Raw genomic sequence first — 17,921 nt, 5'->3', positions numbered from 1 at the left:
GAATATGCTGTTCCCACAACTGCTAAGGAGAATGAAAATCTCATTTCAATCATGTTGAAAATAAAAGAATAAAGAATAAATATGTGTCCCACTGCTTGGAGCTAAAGCATGATGTTTGCAGCCAGAGGAAAGAAAGAAGCCCTATTTAACTGTTTTTTTGGCTTCTGTCTTTTCCAAGAGAGAATTACACTATCCCTTGTTTATTCTATTACTGCTGAGAGATGAAATTACCACAGGGATAAGTAAAGATTTTTTCATGTTATGATCTAAACAGAAATACTTTCTTTAGAAAACATTGAGGCCCAAGGTAGATGAGGACATAGGTGATTGATTATACCTGCCATATAAATTGTATTCAAAATCCCAGACCTAATGATAGTAACAACAGCAAACACATATAATTCTTAGTATTTAAGTTCTTTCTAAGTGCTTTACCAATATTAATTCATTTACATCTCACAACAATCCCCTAGGTAAATAGTATTATCATCTTCATTTTACAAATGAGGAAGTTGAGACCCAGAGAGGTGTCCGAGTTTGACTAAGTAGTAAGGCTAGGAATTGAACCCAGGCAGTCTAAGTCCAGACTCTCTGCTCTTGACCACTATGAAATGCTGAATTTTAGATAACTAAAAAAATACTGCAGATGTGATTGCAGAACTTTCTCAGCAATCTTGGAAGAATCAGAGCTTGAAGGGCTCACTGGGGAGTAGAGGGGGCAAGTTTTAGATTTTATAAACAAGAAAACAGGTGAAGCTCAGAAGCAGGAGCTGCTGGAGCCTGGCATGGATTCTGGCAAAGCTGCAGAGTAAACTGGAAGCAGATGGATTGTGAATGCTGAGAAAAGGAAGCTGTGGTCTCTGGGAGCCAGTATGGTTTAAAGCAAGAATAAGTCAGGCCCAATTAACTTCACCTTAGTTTTGGATGAGAGCACTAACCTGGTAGAATGTCGAATCTTGATCTTAGTAGAGCATTTGATGAAGTCTTTGCCTTGATATCTTTCTTTATAAACCAGAAAGCACCAGGCAGAGTTACCCCTAGGTAACACCCCACTAGCTTGGGTAGTTGAGTAAACTTATGCAAGCAGAATAGGTTAATGAATCACTTCAGTGCTTAACTCTATGTCTGGCACATTGGAGATTCATGATAAATATGTACTGAATGAGTGAAACATGAAGAAGGCCTCTAATTCTATGACTCCTGACCTACTTAATATTTACTTTTATCAGTGACAAGGATAAAATTCGAAAAGACATGATTATCAAACTTGCTGGAGATACAAAGTTAGGGGGAAGAATTATTGCCCTGGATGACTGAATTAGTTTTCTAAAAGATCTCAACATGCTGAAAACAGGCTGTCAAGATAAATCTTAAAAGTGTAAATCTAAAATCCTACATTTAGGTGAAAAAAGTCAATTAGGTAAGCACACAAGGAGGGATATCCTGTTTGAGGGTGATTCATGTGAGGAAAAAAAAATTACCTAATGGTTTTGATTGAACATAGGTTAATATAAGCTCAGTGTTCTATGACTACTTAAGATGCTAAAAAGAATCTTAGGCACCATTAATAAATGTCTGCTTTACAAATGAAGGGAAGCAATGGCCCTGTAGTATATATTAATCAGAGCACACCTGGAGGCCCATTGTCAATTGTGGTAACTACATTTAAAAAAAGAAATATAGAGAGAAAGACTGAGCTGTATCTAGATGTGAGCAGAATGATCAAGAGTCTGTAAACCAGTGCTAAGAAAAATTATGGAAAGCTTGAAAAATATAAACCTTAGAGGTAACATGATATTTGGCCCAGCTAAGCCCAACAGGTCAAAGTTAGAGAAGGAAGCTTTCGGTTCAGAATAAGGAAGAAAACAGTTGGAATGATTTGTAAGGCAAGTGGGCTATTCCAAAAAGTAGTATACGAACTATTCCTGGAAGTACTCAAACAGGTTTTACCAGGGGTAGTAACTGGGGATGCTGTTTCCCAGAAGGAAATTCCAGATTTGAGTGGATTGCTGGAATAGATGAGTTTATATTTCTTTCAATTCTGAACTTCTGAGCCTGTGATTATGACACTCTCCACCTTCTTCTTCCTTCCTCTATGCCTTAAAAGCTACAAAATGACTATACATGTGTATATATGAATATGTGTGTGTGTGTATAAGCTAGCAGATTATTTTAGTTTATATATTTATGAAGAAACGGCATTGGCCAAAGTGGAACTACTGTATTTGTGGTCAGCAATAGCTTCCTGCCACATTATATATACAGTTTAAAATGTCAGTTCTCACCTCATATATAGTGGATTAAAAAATTAGCACAGAGATGTCAGTTTTTTGAAAGCAAAAAAAGTATGAAAATCTCTCAAGGCTTTTTACCTTCTTTTTCCCCCTCATGTCATATCCTTAAGGGGACCTGAATCAAGGTCATGAAAACCCAAGCTGTTTGATTTGGAATGAAAGAAAATCAAAGAGGACAGATGATACATGGGATGTGGAAATGAATTTGAAGTTGGAAAAAAGCCCAGTTTTTCAGTAATATCCAAGTTGATCATTTTTCTCATTTGCCTTAGAAGGAAAGTGACTGCACATTAGATGTTCTGTGACCTTCCTGACAGTTCCAACTCATCCAGTTGTCACACTGTCAGCTCTTTTAAAAGTTACCATGGATTTATAATACTACAGGGCTTATGGCAATCTAATTTAGGCAGAAAAAGAAGACATTATGGCACTAAATGTTTTCCAAGTTTTTATTTCTTGCTACCAAAAGTGCTATAGTTAATATTTCACGGTTTTTTTTCCATCGTTGGAATCACAGTGCGATCTAAGATTTTAAATTAGATGCGAAGTAAATCAAAATTGTTACCTGAGTCGTGCTGGCCAACTCGTGGATTATGTTAATGTGATTTTCATCTTCAACGTTAACACGGAACACCTTCTCGCTGAATAGTGAGATAATAGAAGCACAGAAAATTTGAATTGAGTAATGTGTCCAAATTTTGGGGCTAGCAAGGAAGAAGTACTTGCTCCTTAAAGATGGCTTACTTACCCTTCAAAGTGCTCACCACCATGATGAGCAGATGCCAGGGCCACAGTCGCCAGAACCAAGAGCGCCAACATTGTGTCTGACCAGGTCTAGTGGGTAGGTCTTATCTGCTTTTATAATCCTGAGTGTTCTCTGCTTTCTTCTCCTGGTTGCAAACAGGAACTAGCGTATCTTGATTAATAGTTTTCCTGGCATTTTTGCCTTGGTAGCTGGGTAAGGTCTGAGAGGGTATCTCTCTCAACACCTGTGGAAATAGAGTAAATACTCTCAAATTCAACTTATTTAATTTGGATCAGAACTTGAATAGTCTGGGAGTAAATTAGATTTAAATACAATCTATTTTGTATTTTTTTCTGTTTTGAATTGAGAATTACATACAATAAATTCTACAGATTTTAGTGTAAAGTTTGATGAGTTTTGACAAATGTGTAAACCCATGTAATAAACATCCCAAACAAGATATAGAACATTTTTATCACTCTAACAAGTTCCCTTGAGCACTTTTCCAGTCTATTTCTGTACTCCTCTCAGGCAAATGTTACTCTGATTTCTAGCTTTATACATTAATTTTGCCTGTATTAAACTTAATGTAAATGAGATTATACAACATATATTCCTTTGTTTCTGGCTTCTTTCATTCAAGATAATGTTTTTGAGATTTGTCAGTGTTTTTGTTTGTATTACCATTATTACTATTGATATTATTTTTGAGACAGAATGTCGCTCTGTCACCCAGGTGGGAGTGCAGTGGCATGAGATCTCAGCTCACTGCAACCTCTACCTCCCGGGTTCAAGTGATTCTTGTGCCTCAGACTCCCAAGTAGCTGGGATTACTGGAATGCACCACCATGCTTGGCTCATTTTTGTATTTTTAGTAGAGATGCAGTTTCGCTGTGTTGGCCAGGCTGGCCTTGAACTCCTGGCATCAAGTGATCTGCCTGCCTTGGCCTCCCAGAGTGCTGGGATTACAGGCATGAGCCACTGTGCTTGGCTTTGTTGGTATTACTGGTTTATTCCTTTTTATTAGTAAGTGATATTCCATTGTAAGGATATGTAATAATTTGTTTAGCTATTTACTGTTGATATATACTTATATTGTTTCCAATTTTGTGTTATTGTTAATAAGGCTGCAATAAATATTTTTGTACAAGTTCGTTTCTTGGCATATGTTTTCATTTAAGGGGGTGGACATGTGAGTGGAATTGTTAAGCAATAGTGTAAATCTAGGTTTAACACAATAAGATTCTGCTAAACATTTTTTCCATAGTGGTTTGTACCGTTTTAAGCTTCCATCAGTATCTAGTGGCTTTATGTTCTCTCCAACACCTTATTATTTTTCGTATTTAATTTTGGTGTTTCTAATGAGTGTAAAGTGGTATCTAATTCTAATTTTAACTTGTATTGCCCTGATGATTAGTAGTGGTGAACATCTTTTCATGTGTTTATTGATCATTTGTAAATCTTCTTTTGTGAAGCATCTATTGAAGTCTTTTGCGTTTTTAAAGAAATTTGGTTGTCTCTTATTCTTGTGTTGTAGCCGTTCTTTATATAGTATGGATACAAGCCCTGTGTTAGAAATATATGTTCCAAATATTTTTCCCAGTATGTGGCTTGCATTTTTATTTTCTCAATGTTATGTTTTGATGAACAGATGTTTTTAATTTTGATAAAAGTTTGTTTACCAACATTTTTCTTTTATAATTAGTGCCTTTACATTTTTTCAAAGGAATTTTTCCTATCTCAAGGTCTCAAATACCTTCACTTATTTTTTTCTTATAAGAGATTTGTAGTTTGGGGTCTTTATGTAAGATATGAGTCTTTAGTGTAAGATATGAATCATTCATTTTTAAAATATGGATATTCAGTAGATCCATTATTATTTGTTGAAAAGGCTTTTCTCACATGTTCTAGCACTTTCTCTATGGATCTCAATGTATGGTAATGGTTCTTTAACCTTTTAAAAAATGTATTTATCATGAGAAACAAGGAGACAAACCAAAATGAGGGACATCCTCCACAAAAATTGACTTTTGCCCTCTAGAAATGTCAATATTATGAAAAATAAAGGCTGGAGTACTACTAGTCCAGATTAAAGAAGACTAAAGAGACATCCTAGATGGGATCCTAATTCATACACATACACAAAATGCACTAAATACCACGTTAGCCCTGGGAGGCATTAAGGACAGTCCCAACTCACTGGCCAGGGTTGTTATGGATGGCAGAATTACCCTAGACTTCCTCCTTGCAGGCCATGGTAGAGTTTGTGCAATAGTTAATATTGTTAACAATAGTTAACCATCAATGTCTGCCTTAGACAGACAGGCAGCTTTTTCCTTAAATTTCAGTATTGACTGAAACTTCACCTGAGGCAATAATCTGCGTACAGCAATTTTTTTAAAAAAAGTAAAAGAGCCATTACCATAATTTGAGATCCATAGAGAAAGTGCTAGAACAAGTGAGAGCTGGTCAGGCACTAGATGACTCCATGCCTCACTGAGGAAAAATAACCAAACATAGGCAAAGGAAATCCTCAGAAGCCCAGAGACAAAATGTCATCATATGTATTCTTTGTGCAAATTTGCCAGGAGGAGCACACAGATGTTTCAGTCAATTTCTCAGAGTTTTCTAAGAAGCACTCAGAGAAGTGGAAGACTATCTCTGCTAAAGAGAAAGGAAAATATGAATACATGGCAATGGCAGACAGGGCCTGTTGTGAAAAGGAAATGAAAACCTACATCCTTCCTAAGAGGGGGAAAAAAGTTCAAGGATCCTAATGCGCCCAAGAGGACACTTTCAGCCTTTTTCCTGTTCTGTTCTGAGTATTGCCCCCAAATCAAAGCAGAACATCTCGGCCTATCCATCAGTGATGTTATAAAGAAACTGGGAGAGATAGGAAATAACACTGCTGCAGATGACAAGCAGCCTTACGAAAAGAAGGCTGTGAAGCTGAAAGAATAATATGAAAAGGATATTGTTGCACTCTGGGCTAAGGAAAGCCTAATGTAGCATAAAAGGGAGTCATTAAGTCTGAAAAAAGCAAGAAAAAGAAGGAAGAGGAAGATGAAGATGAAAAGGATGAGGAGGAGAAAGATTAAAAAATGAAGATGAAGAAGATAATAAGTTGGCTCTAGTACAAGTTGTTCCCCTTGTCTATAAAGCATTTAAATCCCCTGTAAACCCTCACTCCTTTTAAAGAAAAAATTGAAAGGTAAGGCTGCCTAAGATATGTTTTTAAACTGTATACTATCTTTTTCTGTATGGTTAACACACTACTAAGTGTATCTTCTGATTGTCCTGTCCTGGTGGTATTTTCAATAGACACTAACGTTGCCTGCTACAGTATTGGGGTTGTAAATGGGTGTGGAAATTTAAAGTAGGTTCTTGTCAGTGCACAGCCCAAATTAGTTATATATGAGGATGATAGTTTTTTCATCTTCATTTGTCTCTGATGCAGTTTATATAAAGTAATTGTTGTTCAGTTAACTGAATACAACACTATAATTGCAAAAAAAAGTTACAGCTGTTTTGTTGATGTTCTGAATGCTTCGATGAAAATGTTTTTATTAAACAAATTAAAGCCCAATTGCACAAACTTCTGGATATAAAGGATATAAATGGTCTATATATTGATACTCTATCAACACAACTGATTAAAAAGTTGAAAATTTAGGCAATTGGTTGACTTTGACAAGTCTGCTTCTTTTGTGGGTGTTAATTATTTCCTTTTCTGTATAGTCTCATGGTGTTTTGCTTTTATTTCTTCATATTGTTTCTTTATTTTTGTATTCTAGTTGAATATTTGTGAAGCTTTCTGCTTTCCCTGAGATTACAAGCTCCTTGAGATATCAAACTGTCTCATTCACTTTAATTTGTTTTTTAGCAGGTGCAAGGTACTTTGTTGAGTGGAAGGATATGGAAATAATGACAATCTGACATTTTCACAAGAAAGCCAAATTATTTTGGCATTGTTCAATAACGACATTGTAGGGAGAATAATATTAAGACAAATATTGCTTTCCTAGGAAGGTCAAATTTTATTCTTCCCTTGGGTTAATAGCAAACATACCTTCCAGAATTCCCTTTTGGTTATGAAAATTTACATAAATAAAAATTATAAACTTATCTGAAGTCATAATTGACAGTTTCCTTTTAGCTTCTTAGAATCTTCTCTATTTTCAGAATTAGTGATCGAGTGGTGTACATATAAAATGTTTTTTCCTGAGATCAGTTGACTGGGTGCATTCAGGGTAGTGTGGTCATAGACACATGGGATGTCTTTTTTATACTATGCTTTGGGTACCACAAAAATGATACATCACATTTGCTTATTATTCATGGATTTGTTCTAAATTATCCTAACGTAATCTGCTTCGTACACCACATTTTATTCTGTTGCTGATTCTTCCAGATTCTAACCTCATTGCTCACTGTTCTGCTTTATGTATTTTCCTCCCCACTGACCTTGCCTTTTGGATTTGGCTTTTGTTAATGTCTTCCTAGCTTCAACTTTTGCAATCCATCAACCCCAATTTGGGTTCTTTCTTCACTTCACTTCCCTAATTTCCCCTTGTTTGCAACCAAAACTAAAAGTAAACTAGCTAAATGAGAGAACTTGTTATTTATATAACTAAAAAGTTTAGCAATAGTGTTGACATCACAGGTTTAGTTGATGATATTGAAACCGCCTTTGCAAAAATTATAACAGCAAGAAAATTATGACAGTGAAAAAAAATCTGACCTAACCAACTCCATTTTGCATCTAACCTCCAAGCTGTTCTTGTTTATTCCTGATTCCTGAGTGTAGGGTGAACTAACTTTGTGAGGAATTTAGTTTATAGTTGAAGTTTGAAACAAATATGATAATATCCCTTTCCCGAAATAAACCCCCTCCTTGCCTGGGGACCAGACTGCCTGGGGACCAGACTGTGACTAACAAATTAGTCACAAGATTAGGAATTATGGCTTAGGAACCAAACAGCCAGAGGCCACAAGATTCTAAACCTCTTTAATTGCTACTAGGGATAATATGACTATTGTAAAACCTAAGATTGTTGCTTAAGATATTTTTCAGACCCTGTACTCAATGGATCAGCTAGTGCCACCCAGATAAATAAACTGGCTCATCTGATCCTGTGGCTCTCTCTAGGAACTGATTCAGCATAAGAAAATAGTTTTGACTCCCTAGATTTCATCTCTGACCCAACCAATCAGCACTCTCTGCTTCCTGACCCCCTACCCAAAAAATTATCCTTAAAAAAAAAAAACAAAAACCCAGTCTCCAAATTTTCAGGGAGATTGATTTGAGTAACAATAAAACTCTGGTCTCCCATTCAGCCAGCTCTGGGTGAATTAAACTCTTTATTGCAATTCCCCTGTCTTGATAAATTGACTCTATCTGGGCACTGAGCAAAATGAACCCATTGGGCAGTTACAATGTTTGTTAAGCCTAGGCCTCTATTTTTGGTCACCTGTGTCATGTAGTTACAGGACGGCCACTAATAAGTACAGTTTTGCATCCTAGTGGATTGGTAACCCTATTGAAAAGATAATTTCTTTTTCCCCCCAAATTCTATTTTTTTTTTTTTTTTTTTTGAGACCGAGTCTTGCTCTGTCACCCAGGCTGGAGTGCAGTGGCGCAATCTCCGCTCACTGCAAGCTCCACCTCCCGGGTTCATGCCATTCTCCTGCCTCAGCCTCCCAAGTAGCTGGGACTACAGGCGCCTGCCACCACGCCTGGCTACTTTTTTTTTTTTTTTTTTTTGTATTTTTAGTAGAGATGGGATTTCACCGTGTTAGCCAGGATGGTCTCAATCGCCTGACCTTGTGATCTGCCCGCCTCAGCCTCCCAAAGTGCTGGGATTACAGGTGTGAGCCACCGCACTCGGTCTTTTCCCCCAAATTCTAAACCAAATATTTAGATTGAATCTCAGTGGACCAATCTGAGACATGTGCCTCTCTATCTGGAACCAATTCTTATGGTCAGGATGGTGGGATGTGCTGGTTTGCCAGGCCAGGATAACGGGATCATCCCTAGAACTCTGCATAAACTCCATGCAAAATACTTAATGCAGCTACTACTGCTGCTGCTGTTGCCACCCTTTCCAGAAGAGATCTTGAGCAATCCTCACTTCTGTTTGTCACCAGCTTCCAAGTCAAAGTGAAAGTCATAGGTCAGTGCCCTTGCTACTAGGAGGCTGGGAAAGTGAGAGTCTGACTTTAACTTTGATGGTAGGAAGTGTCTCTGCCTCCTATGGCTCCTTAGCTAGAGCATTCTCCAGTCTTAGGGTGTGGGGTTCAGATCTGGACAGCTAAAAAGAGTGACCAATATCCACTAAAGGAGGACATAATTTTTTGTGGATGGCTTGTGGTGTGCTGTACTTGGAACTGTAAACACACTGGAAAGTTTATCTCAATCCATACACTGTGATTCCAAGTGGAGGGCAATTAAAATATACAGTTAGTAATTAAATTTTTTTCTGTTAGGTGTGAGGGAAATCAAAATATCTTTCCCCCAAATATACTTCTTTGACATATTTTGAGTTGTCTGTTCAGAAGTCCTGCAAACAGAAGCAGCCCTGCAAAGTCTTTCAGGGGGAAGGTTTGCATCTGTGGAGAATCCACACTGATGCAGTCGGTTTTTCTATGAGGCCTTCCTTCTCTCATCTGTCCAGATCTAGGAAAGGTTAATTGAAGAGTCTGACCCCTTTAAAGGTCTGAAAGAAACATTTACTCTCTCTTCCTTCTGAGGGCTGCTACCTGTGAGGTTTCATCTGCATAACAAGGCCACTTTTGCTAGCCTTGCCTCTTCTTCTTCCCCTCCCATAACCTGTTTTGTCATAGTCCAAGCCCTCATTCTTTCTGTTACCTCAAGATGGCATTTGACCTTCTGAACCCCATTGGAAGGTGGAGAGTAATCAGTCTGTAGTTCTTCCCTGTGTGCACATCAATACATTTGTTTTTCTTTTCTCCGGGTAATGTGCATTTTGTGAGTTGATTTTTCAGCAAAACTTCGGAGGGTGAAGGGGAAGTTTTTCCTTGGCCTCTACAGACATGCAATAATTTTTCCATAGATTTTGAAATTTCTGCTTTCCGTCTCACGTACATGTTTTAAATTTCTTTTTTACTTAAAGCTTTGGTGATTAATAAGGCAAGCGGCACCTTTGTGTCTGTTTGTGTTTCATGTAACTGCGTGAGATTTTGGAGACTCTCTAAACTGTCCATGGTGTGATAATTTATCCTATGTGATGTCTCAATTTCTGGAGAAGGATTTCCCCAAGCATTCCGTAATATTAAGTAGAAAAGAGTTCTGAGGTCAAATATGTTTGCTTTAAACTAAAACAAACAAGCTCCTTTAGTGTAAGGTTTCTTGGAGTCTTTAATATGCATTACAAATCATCTAAAAGGGACTCTGCCATACAGCTATTTCCCAAGCATGTCTCACAGTAGAGGGTTGGGATAACCGAGTCCAGCTAAAATTGGAAGACTTACGACCACTCCTGTGATTTCAGTGCATTTGGCTGTGGAGTATTTTCTTCAAAAGCATCAATTCAGACCAGTTATTTTGGGAATACATTTTGAGATCTTTAGAAAGAGTACATAATTACAATTATGTAAACTTAAACATCTGGCCCTGTGGATTCATGGTCTCTTTTGTTCAAAACCAAAGAATATATTGTGATTTCAATGTTAAGGTTCTTGAGCTAAGTGTTATGGGGTATTCAGAGATGAAAAGGGCTTAATTGTGTTCTTTAAGACCTGTAGTGCCAGGCAGGCAAACAGGCACAAAAACTAAAGGAGTAGTTCTCTTGACTCTTTTTTTCCTTTTAGGGTGTGAATTTAACAACTGGGCCAAACGATGATTCTGGAAAAACCATTCTCTCTCAACCTGAGTGCTACCTAGAACTGATGAGTAAGGAGTAAACAGAAGGCTGACTTCCTCTCTGTTAAAATGGCCAGGTGATACCAGGGAAGAGAGAGAAATCAGAGATGAGTAATTCCTGTTAAGTCAGAGGAAACAGTTCCAATTACTTGGAGAAGTTTAAGTACTTTGTACATGTATTTGTGTCTGTTAGATATTGAGTATGCTAAATCAAGTTAAGCCTAAAGCTGACTACTTGCACATTTTAAGTTTGGCCTATAGATTTCCCTGTATATACTGAAGTACAAACTAAATAGAGGTGTATACAGATGTAACCCACACTTGTGCCAATAACTGAGTTTTGGCCAATCAAAAGGGGCTAACTGTTCAAACCATGTTGAAATAAGGTAAATGCTGAGCTGTAACCAGTCTGGCTGTTTCTGTACCTCACCTCCATTTTCTATATGCCACTTTTCTTTTTCTGTCCATAAATCTACCATGTGGCTGCACTAGAGTCTCTGAGCCTACTCTGGCTCAGGAGACTGCCCGATTTACGAATTATTCTTTGCTCAATTAAACTCTGTTAAATTGAATTTGCCTATAAACAACCAGGATCATTTTTATCTGAAAATTATTCTTGCAGAAATCCTGCATCATTTCCAAATTAAAATCACAATAAGATACCATCTCACACAAGTCCGAATGACTATTGTTAAAAAGTCAAGAAATAACAGATGTTGGGGATGTTGTAGAGGAAAAGGGGTGCTTGTACACTGTTGGTGGGAATGCAAACTAATTCAGCCCTTGTGGAAAGCAGTTTGGAGACTTCTTGAAGAACTGAAAATAGAACTGCCATTTGACCCAGCAATCCCCTTACTGGGGATATACCCAAAGGAAAATAAATCATTCTAATGAAAGACACCTGCATTTGTATGTGTGTTGCAGTGCTATTCAGAATAGCAAAATCATGAGCTCAACCCAAGTGTCCATCGGTGGTGGATTGGATAAAGAAAATGTTGTATATACACACCATGCAATACTACACAGCCATAAAAAAGAATGAAATTATGTCTTTTGCAGCAAAATTCATTGCAACTGGAGGTCATTATTCTAAGCGAATTAATGCAGTAACAGAAAGCCAAATACTGCATGTTCGCACTTGTAAGTGGGAGCTAAACATTGGGTACGTATGGACACAAATATGGGAACAATAAACACTGGGGACTCCAAAAAGGGAAGGGTAGAGGGGGACAATGGTTGAAAAGTTACCTATTGGGTACTATGTTCACTACTTGAGTGACAAGATCATCAGAAGCCCAAACCTCAGCATCATGCACTGTACCTGTGTAACAAACCTGCACATGTACACCAAGAATCTAAAATTGAAGAAAGAAATCTTGCATTTTATCATTATCATTGATGAAGTTCAGAAAATGCTACTCCAAAATATGACTTTAGAAGAACAGAATATGCCACCTGAAAATATGCCTCTTAAGCCTAAGGATTATTTTGAGTTAATTATTACGGGAAACAAGAGACACAGGAGAAACTCTAAAAATAGAGTAGAAGTTACCATTTGTAAAAAAGTTACATCTTTTAAAAAATGTTCCTTTTGTATGAGTATCTCCACTTTGTACCAGGAAGAGGATGACTCTAAATCACTAGAAAGTATTATTAATAGAGAAGTATTGACCGAAACCTGCATAGTAAACCTTTCTCTGTTTCAGTGGATGATGGCATTTAGTCTACCTTCTTAGATGTATATTCTTGATATTTACTCATTTTGCTTTGGGTGGCTCCCATGTATACATGATGTATACATGTTAATAAACTTCTGCTTGTTTTTCTCTTGTTTATCTTTTGTTACAGGGATCCATCCCAATTGAAAGAGGAAAAATTATTTTTCCTCTCACATTATTATTGTCATTATTTCCTCCTCCTCCTTCTTCGTCATCATCATATTCTATCATCAATTCCTAGACCACTTACTATGAAAATAGAACCTTGTTGCTTCAATTCTGATGTTAAAAAGGCAATAGGATTTTATATTATAGAAGAGGCAAGCTCCTAAATGGGGAGTTATTTCAGAAAAGTTAGCTTTTGTTTGTTTGCATCCAATCAAAACAACTGATTCGTTCAGTCAATTCGGTAAAAATTCTCCTTTTATACACCTTTCTTAACTGAATTGTCCAGTTGTTTGTGAGGCAGCCAGAATTACCCTGTAACTTGATGGGTATAACTGATTGATGACCTGATCTGCTGCTATTGCTCCAAGGAGGGTAAAAACAACCTGAAAATGTTGTACAGGTGCACCTATGCCCAGTTAGTTTTGTATAATTATACTTAATATTTGAATAAACTGTCTTTTTATGGTTATGGAAAGAGAGGCAAGTAAACATTTTCTTGGCTGGGGTTCCTTTTTGGCATCTACTAATGTTGTTATATGGTTTTATTTTTATTTCCAAACATGATCATCATCATTAATAGGCATAGTCTGCATATCTCTGGTGGGAATGTTGTTTGTTACTGAATTGCAGACCAGTATTTTGAAAGCTGAGAGATAAACACAATTGCTTCATTCCATAAATCTTACCAACTGAGTCATCAATTTGAGGTTCCTTAATGAAATAAGGAAAACATATTTAATCATGCAAATATTTGGAAACTCCAAGCCTATCTCTATTTGGAATTTGGGAGATAATTAAAATGGACAAGTTATGATTGATTAGTGCATGAAGAATGGACTAGTTAAAAGGCAGTTGGTTCTCTTTCTATTCTTATATCAACACTCCATCAACAGGAATTAAGAAAACAGCATAACTAGGCTCCAGCTCCTCACTGAGGGCAATTAATCAGGACAGAAGAGTGGGGAGGTAAACTGGAATGCTGCCAAATAAATCAACCTGTTTTTGTTCCTACATTTATCTTTGTTAATTCTCATAGGCCATCTTAAGAGTCTGATCTTTGATTCATGTAATAGGTAATAAATTTTAGAAAAATTTCCTAGGTATTTTGAATTATTAAATTACATGTTATATTTTCATATTAATATTTCTTGGAAACAAACTTATAAGAAGAGGTACATTTCTACTTTCAATTCAAATATGAGAAATATTTGTTTTATTTCAGTTTATAAGGTAAGGGGAAACTATTTTTATTAAAATGCTGTAACAGAACATTAAAGCTCTTTAAAACCTTTTGAGGAAAGGGCAGGGTTTTAATAAATAAATGTTAATAATATAAAATGCCATATTGGGTAGGAAATAAAAGCATAAAGTCAATTCAAATGTCAATATTTTCTGACAACCTGTTTACTGTTTACCTGATATGAATCTTCAAAAAGGTCTTTGTTCTACTTTGCATGGCTCCAGTTCAATTTCAATTTATTTTAAAAATTAGTTTAGAAGGGCAAGCCCCAGGCACACAGATAATGCCGGTGATGCTGTCATTTGGCAATCCAGTTCTAACCACCAGATTTGTTCTTTTTTTTTTTTTTCTGTTTCCGATTCTAAATCATTGAGACTCTAGTTTCTTCCTACTATATTACCACGAGGTAATTTTATAAGCAAACCTTTAATCAGCATGGTTGATACTTGAGAGAAACAGGTTGACAATAAGTTCTCCTGGAGTCATTTGAAAAAGTTGGCATTTGAGTGCTCAGAAATATGATCGGTGCATGTCCATATTAGGACATGGATTTTTACCCTTTAAGAGTGAAATATTTTAATGTTGGGATGTTTCATAGTTCCTTTGGAAAATTAGGTATTATATTACCATACTTCTATGTAATGAAAATCTTTCCAAAGAACTCTGAGAATTAAATGGCTAAATTGACAACTTGTTTGAGATTTAAAAGATGATTCCAGAGTTTTTGATTGTTCAATTTTCTTTTATGTCATAATTTTGATCTCCAAATGCAAGAAGGGTTGTGCTTGCTTCACAATTAATGACCTAATTTCGCAGCACTGCATGATGCTCCCCAACATTGATCTGACTCGGAGGCAAGTCTGTTCAACATGATGTCAGCAAGAATTATTTTGACAGCTGCCAGAGCAGTAACACAGACTCAAAAAGTTTTCATTTTAGTATGTGGTGTTCAGAATATTGGTGTAATGTATACATGCCAATGGACAATCAGACAGTAGCATAACGTTCAAGAGAAGAACTCACAAGGAAAAGTGATCACAACAATTAAACAAAGCATCAGTTTTCTCAGTAAACATTAGGAGATAAACCCAAGCACACAAAAATATCCCCTCTAATTTCAAATGGAAATAACAGAATCAAAGGCGTATTCTTCCTCTTGATGGTCTCTGGTATTGCATTACAGCCAGAATAGTGATTCTAAACCACATGAAATGCCTTCCCTGATCCATGGAGTGTTGGCTGTTGACAGGTCCTACTTAGTCAGAGGAAAATGCCTCTGTGGATGGGCTACAGTTTTCATTCTCAGGATTGATGGTCTAGCATCAGATTCCATGATAAACTTGCTTGAAGCATGGTCTTGTGTTTTCTAACAGCGTTATTAGATAAACATTCGGTATCTGCATTCCAGAGTGGTAACACAAGGATAAATCAAATAGCAAATTAAATTTAGGTATGCCATCTGCTGCCTTTATTTTATGAATTCCAGCCCATAGGACATTGACTGGGCATGAATGTCTAAGCCATTGTCTTTTATGGTCAGACTTACTACAAACATTGGACAAATGTTCATCCAAGCTGTTGGTCTTCTTGGAAAGAGTAAAATTCAGCAAAAGTGAATTTTTTTTTTTAGTTGTTGTAAGTTTTTTGTTTTAATAAAAATAAACCACAACAGAAGAAAAAACAGCATGGACTCGTTTCTCCAAGTGCAACATCTCAGCAGGCTTTAGGAACTCATCTGCAAGGGGTAAATTGTTTAATGCGTAATTGTAAGCAGAACTGTAAAAAGCCATATTAGGCTTCCATGATTTTATTCTCTTCTTCTGGTAAAAGATCATTACTTCTCCCTGGGTCCCTAATGGTTAAACCTCTTACTACTTTTCTAAGAAAGTTCTTGATTTCTTCTGATGGTAACTCTTATACCATGTCTTTACTCCCCAGTGGTTTCATTAAGAATTTATGTTTTCCTAGTGCTTCTGAGGAAATTTCCCTTTATTTCTTTTAGGTAATTTTTATTTGTAAATTAGAAATAACTACAAATAAAAATTAAATATATTGGTGTATTACTTGTTTTGATATAGTATGTACATTGTGGAATGGCTAAGATATTTAACACAGGCATTACCTCACATACTAGTCTTTTTTTTGGTGATGAAAACATTAAAAATGTACTCTCAACAATTTTCAAATATTCAGTATATTGCTATTAACTGTTATCATTATGATGTACAACAGATCTCTCAAACTTATTTTTTTCTGTCTAACTGAAATTTTGTGTCCTTTGACAAGTATTTTTCTTACCAAATCAGTATAAACAGAGTAAGACATTTTCTTATTCTTTTTGACACCTACATTTTTAAAACTCTTCATTTCTTGGAAGGGCAATAGGTATATCTTCCTTGAGGTATATTTTCCTTGAGTAGTCTAATGTAAAGTATGAATTTACAGACATAAAATTACGTTTTGGTGCTCTTGTTTGGAGGCGGTTTTATCTTTTAATATTGATGCCAACCTGGTTTTTTAACATCATTTGCTCAGACACAGTGGTTACCAGGGACTAGTAGTGCTGCATTTCAAGGACTTTTGCAGGTTTTTTAGCTAACACCATAAAACAAGTTCTCTATTTCTGAGGCTAATAAAAGTCTTAATGATATGTGCATCCAACAGATGGGACAGAGGGCTATTTTGGCAGTGGGCAGTTGAAATCAGCCCTCAGTTGTTTGTATAAGGCACTCACTAAAGTCAATAAAATGTAATTTTCACACACAATTTAGTTCAGAGTGTAAAATGTTGGGAAGTGTAGCTGGTGTAAGTCCAATGGGCATAAGGGTAGCAGTTGGTAAAAGTTGTGTTTGATGGCAAATTTTAACTGACAGAGTGACAGGTTATCAAGAGAAATATGGACCAAGTCATAAATTGTCGGCCATGGCAGGGCTTCAGAGGCAGTGCGAAGAACACAGCTGAAGCAATTACCCCCAACATCTCTCACACAAGCATTAAAAAAAGGATTAAAAAAAATCTCTCTCGCTCTCTTTGTGTTCTCAGTCTTCTTCCTTCTCCACTTGCTCATTCGTGCATTATACCCATTTTTGAAACCATTTGTTTGCTCATCTTTCCTCTTAGCATTTTTTTTCTAATAAATATTCACAAAAATCAATACTTCAGTGTAGGAGCATCATAAAGGATACCAGGAGGATCCAGAATATTGTCCATTCTGGCCACACAGGGTCAGGTGTGTAGCTCAGATCCCTGATATGAAAGAGGAACTTCATACATTCTTCCTGGTTACAGTGAGGGATATTATGTTCAATGAAGGAAAGGTTTTAGTGAGGCTGAGAAACCACTCTGGAGACAGATGGATAGTAACTCTTAGTGACTTTACTCTTTTATGCATTTATGAAATGAATTATGCATATCAATAGCTTACATGCATTTTGGAAATTAAACAAAATATAAGTCAGGCCAGGCGTGGTGGCTCACGCCTGTAATCCCAGCACTTTGGGAGGCCGAGGTGGGTGGATCACCTGAGGTCAGGAGTTTGAGACCAGCCTGGCCAACATGGTGAAACCCTATCTGTACTAAAAATACAAAAATTAGCCAGGCATGGTGGTGGGCACCCATAATCCCAGCTACTCAGGAGGCTGAGGCAGGAGAATCGCTTGAACCCGGGAGGCGGAGGTTGCAGTGAGCAGAGATCGCGCCACTGCACTCCGGCCTGGGCGACAGAGAGAGACTCTGTCTCAAAACAAACAAACAAAAAAATGATTAGACAATGTTTTTGACATTTTGTTTATCTGATACTGCTGAACTCTGCATATGCTTTAAATGTATGCATGGCAGGTATGCAGAACAGGCTCATATTCTCGTTCTTTTCATT

At 36.8% G+C, this 17,921-nt stretch overlaps 1 protein-coding gene and 1 pseudogene across 1 annotated transcript in view; one reads left to right on the top strand and one right to left on the bottom strand.

Annotated features, from left to right (window-relative positions):
- Positions 1-17,921, bottom strand: part of CPB1 (carboxypeptidase B1) — a 69,557-nt gene that overhangs the window by 28,874 nt on the left and 22,762 nt on the right. Inside the window, exons 2-3 of the mRNA XM_003256244.3 lie at positions 3,043-3,283; positions 2,860-2,935 (exon numbers count right to left, since the gene is read on the bottom strand). Coding sequence (XP_003256292.1) covers positions 2,860-2,935; positions 3,043-3,113 — 147 coding nt within the window. The 5' untranslated portion in view covers positions 3,114-3,283. The remainder of the gene's footprint in view (positions 1-2,859; positions 2,936-3,042; positions 3,284-17,921) is intronic.
- On the top strand, positions 4,971-6,235 carry LOC115837289 (annotated as a pseudogene).

This window comes from Nomascus leucogenys, chromosome 11 (assembly GCF_006542625.1).
Source record: "Nomascus leucogenys isolate Asia chromosome 11, Asia_NLE_v1, whole genome shotgun sequence".
NCBI classification, from domain to species: Eukaryota; Metazoa; Chordata; class Mammalia; order Primates; family Hylobatidae; genus Nomascus; species Nomascus leucogenys.
This window is presented reverse-complemented; position numbering and strand designations above follow the sequence as displayed.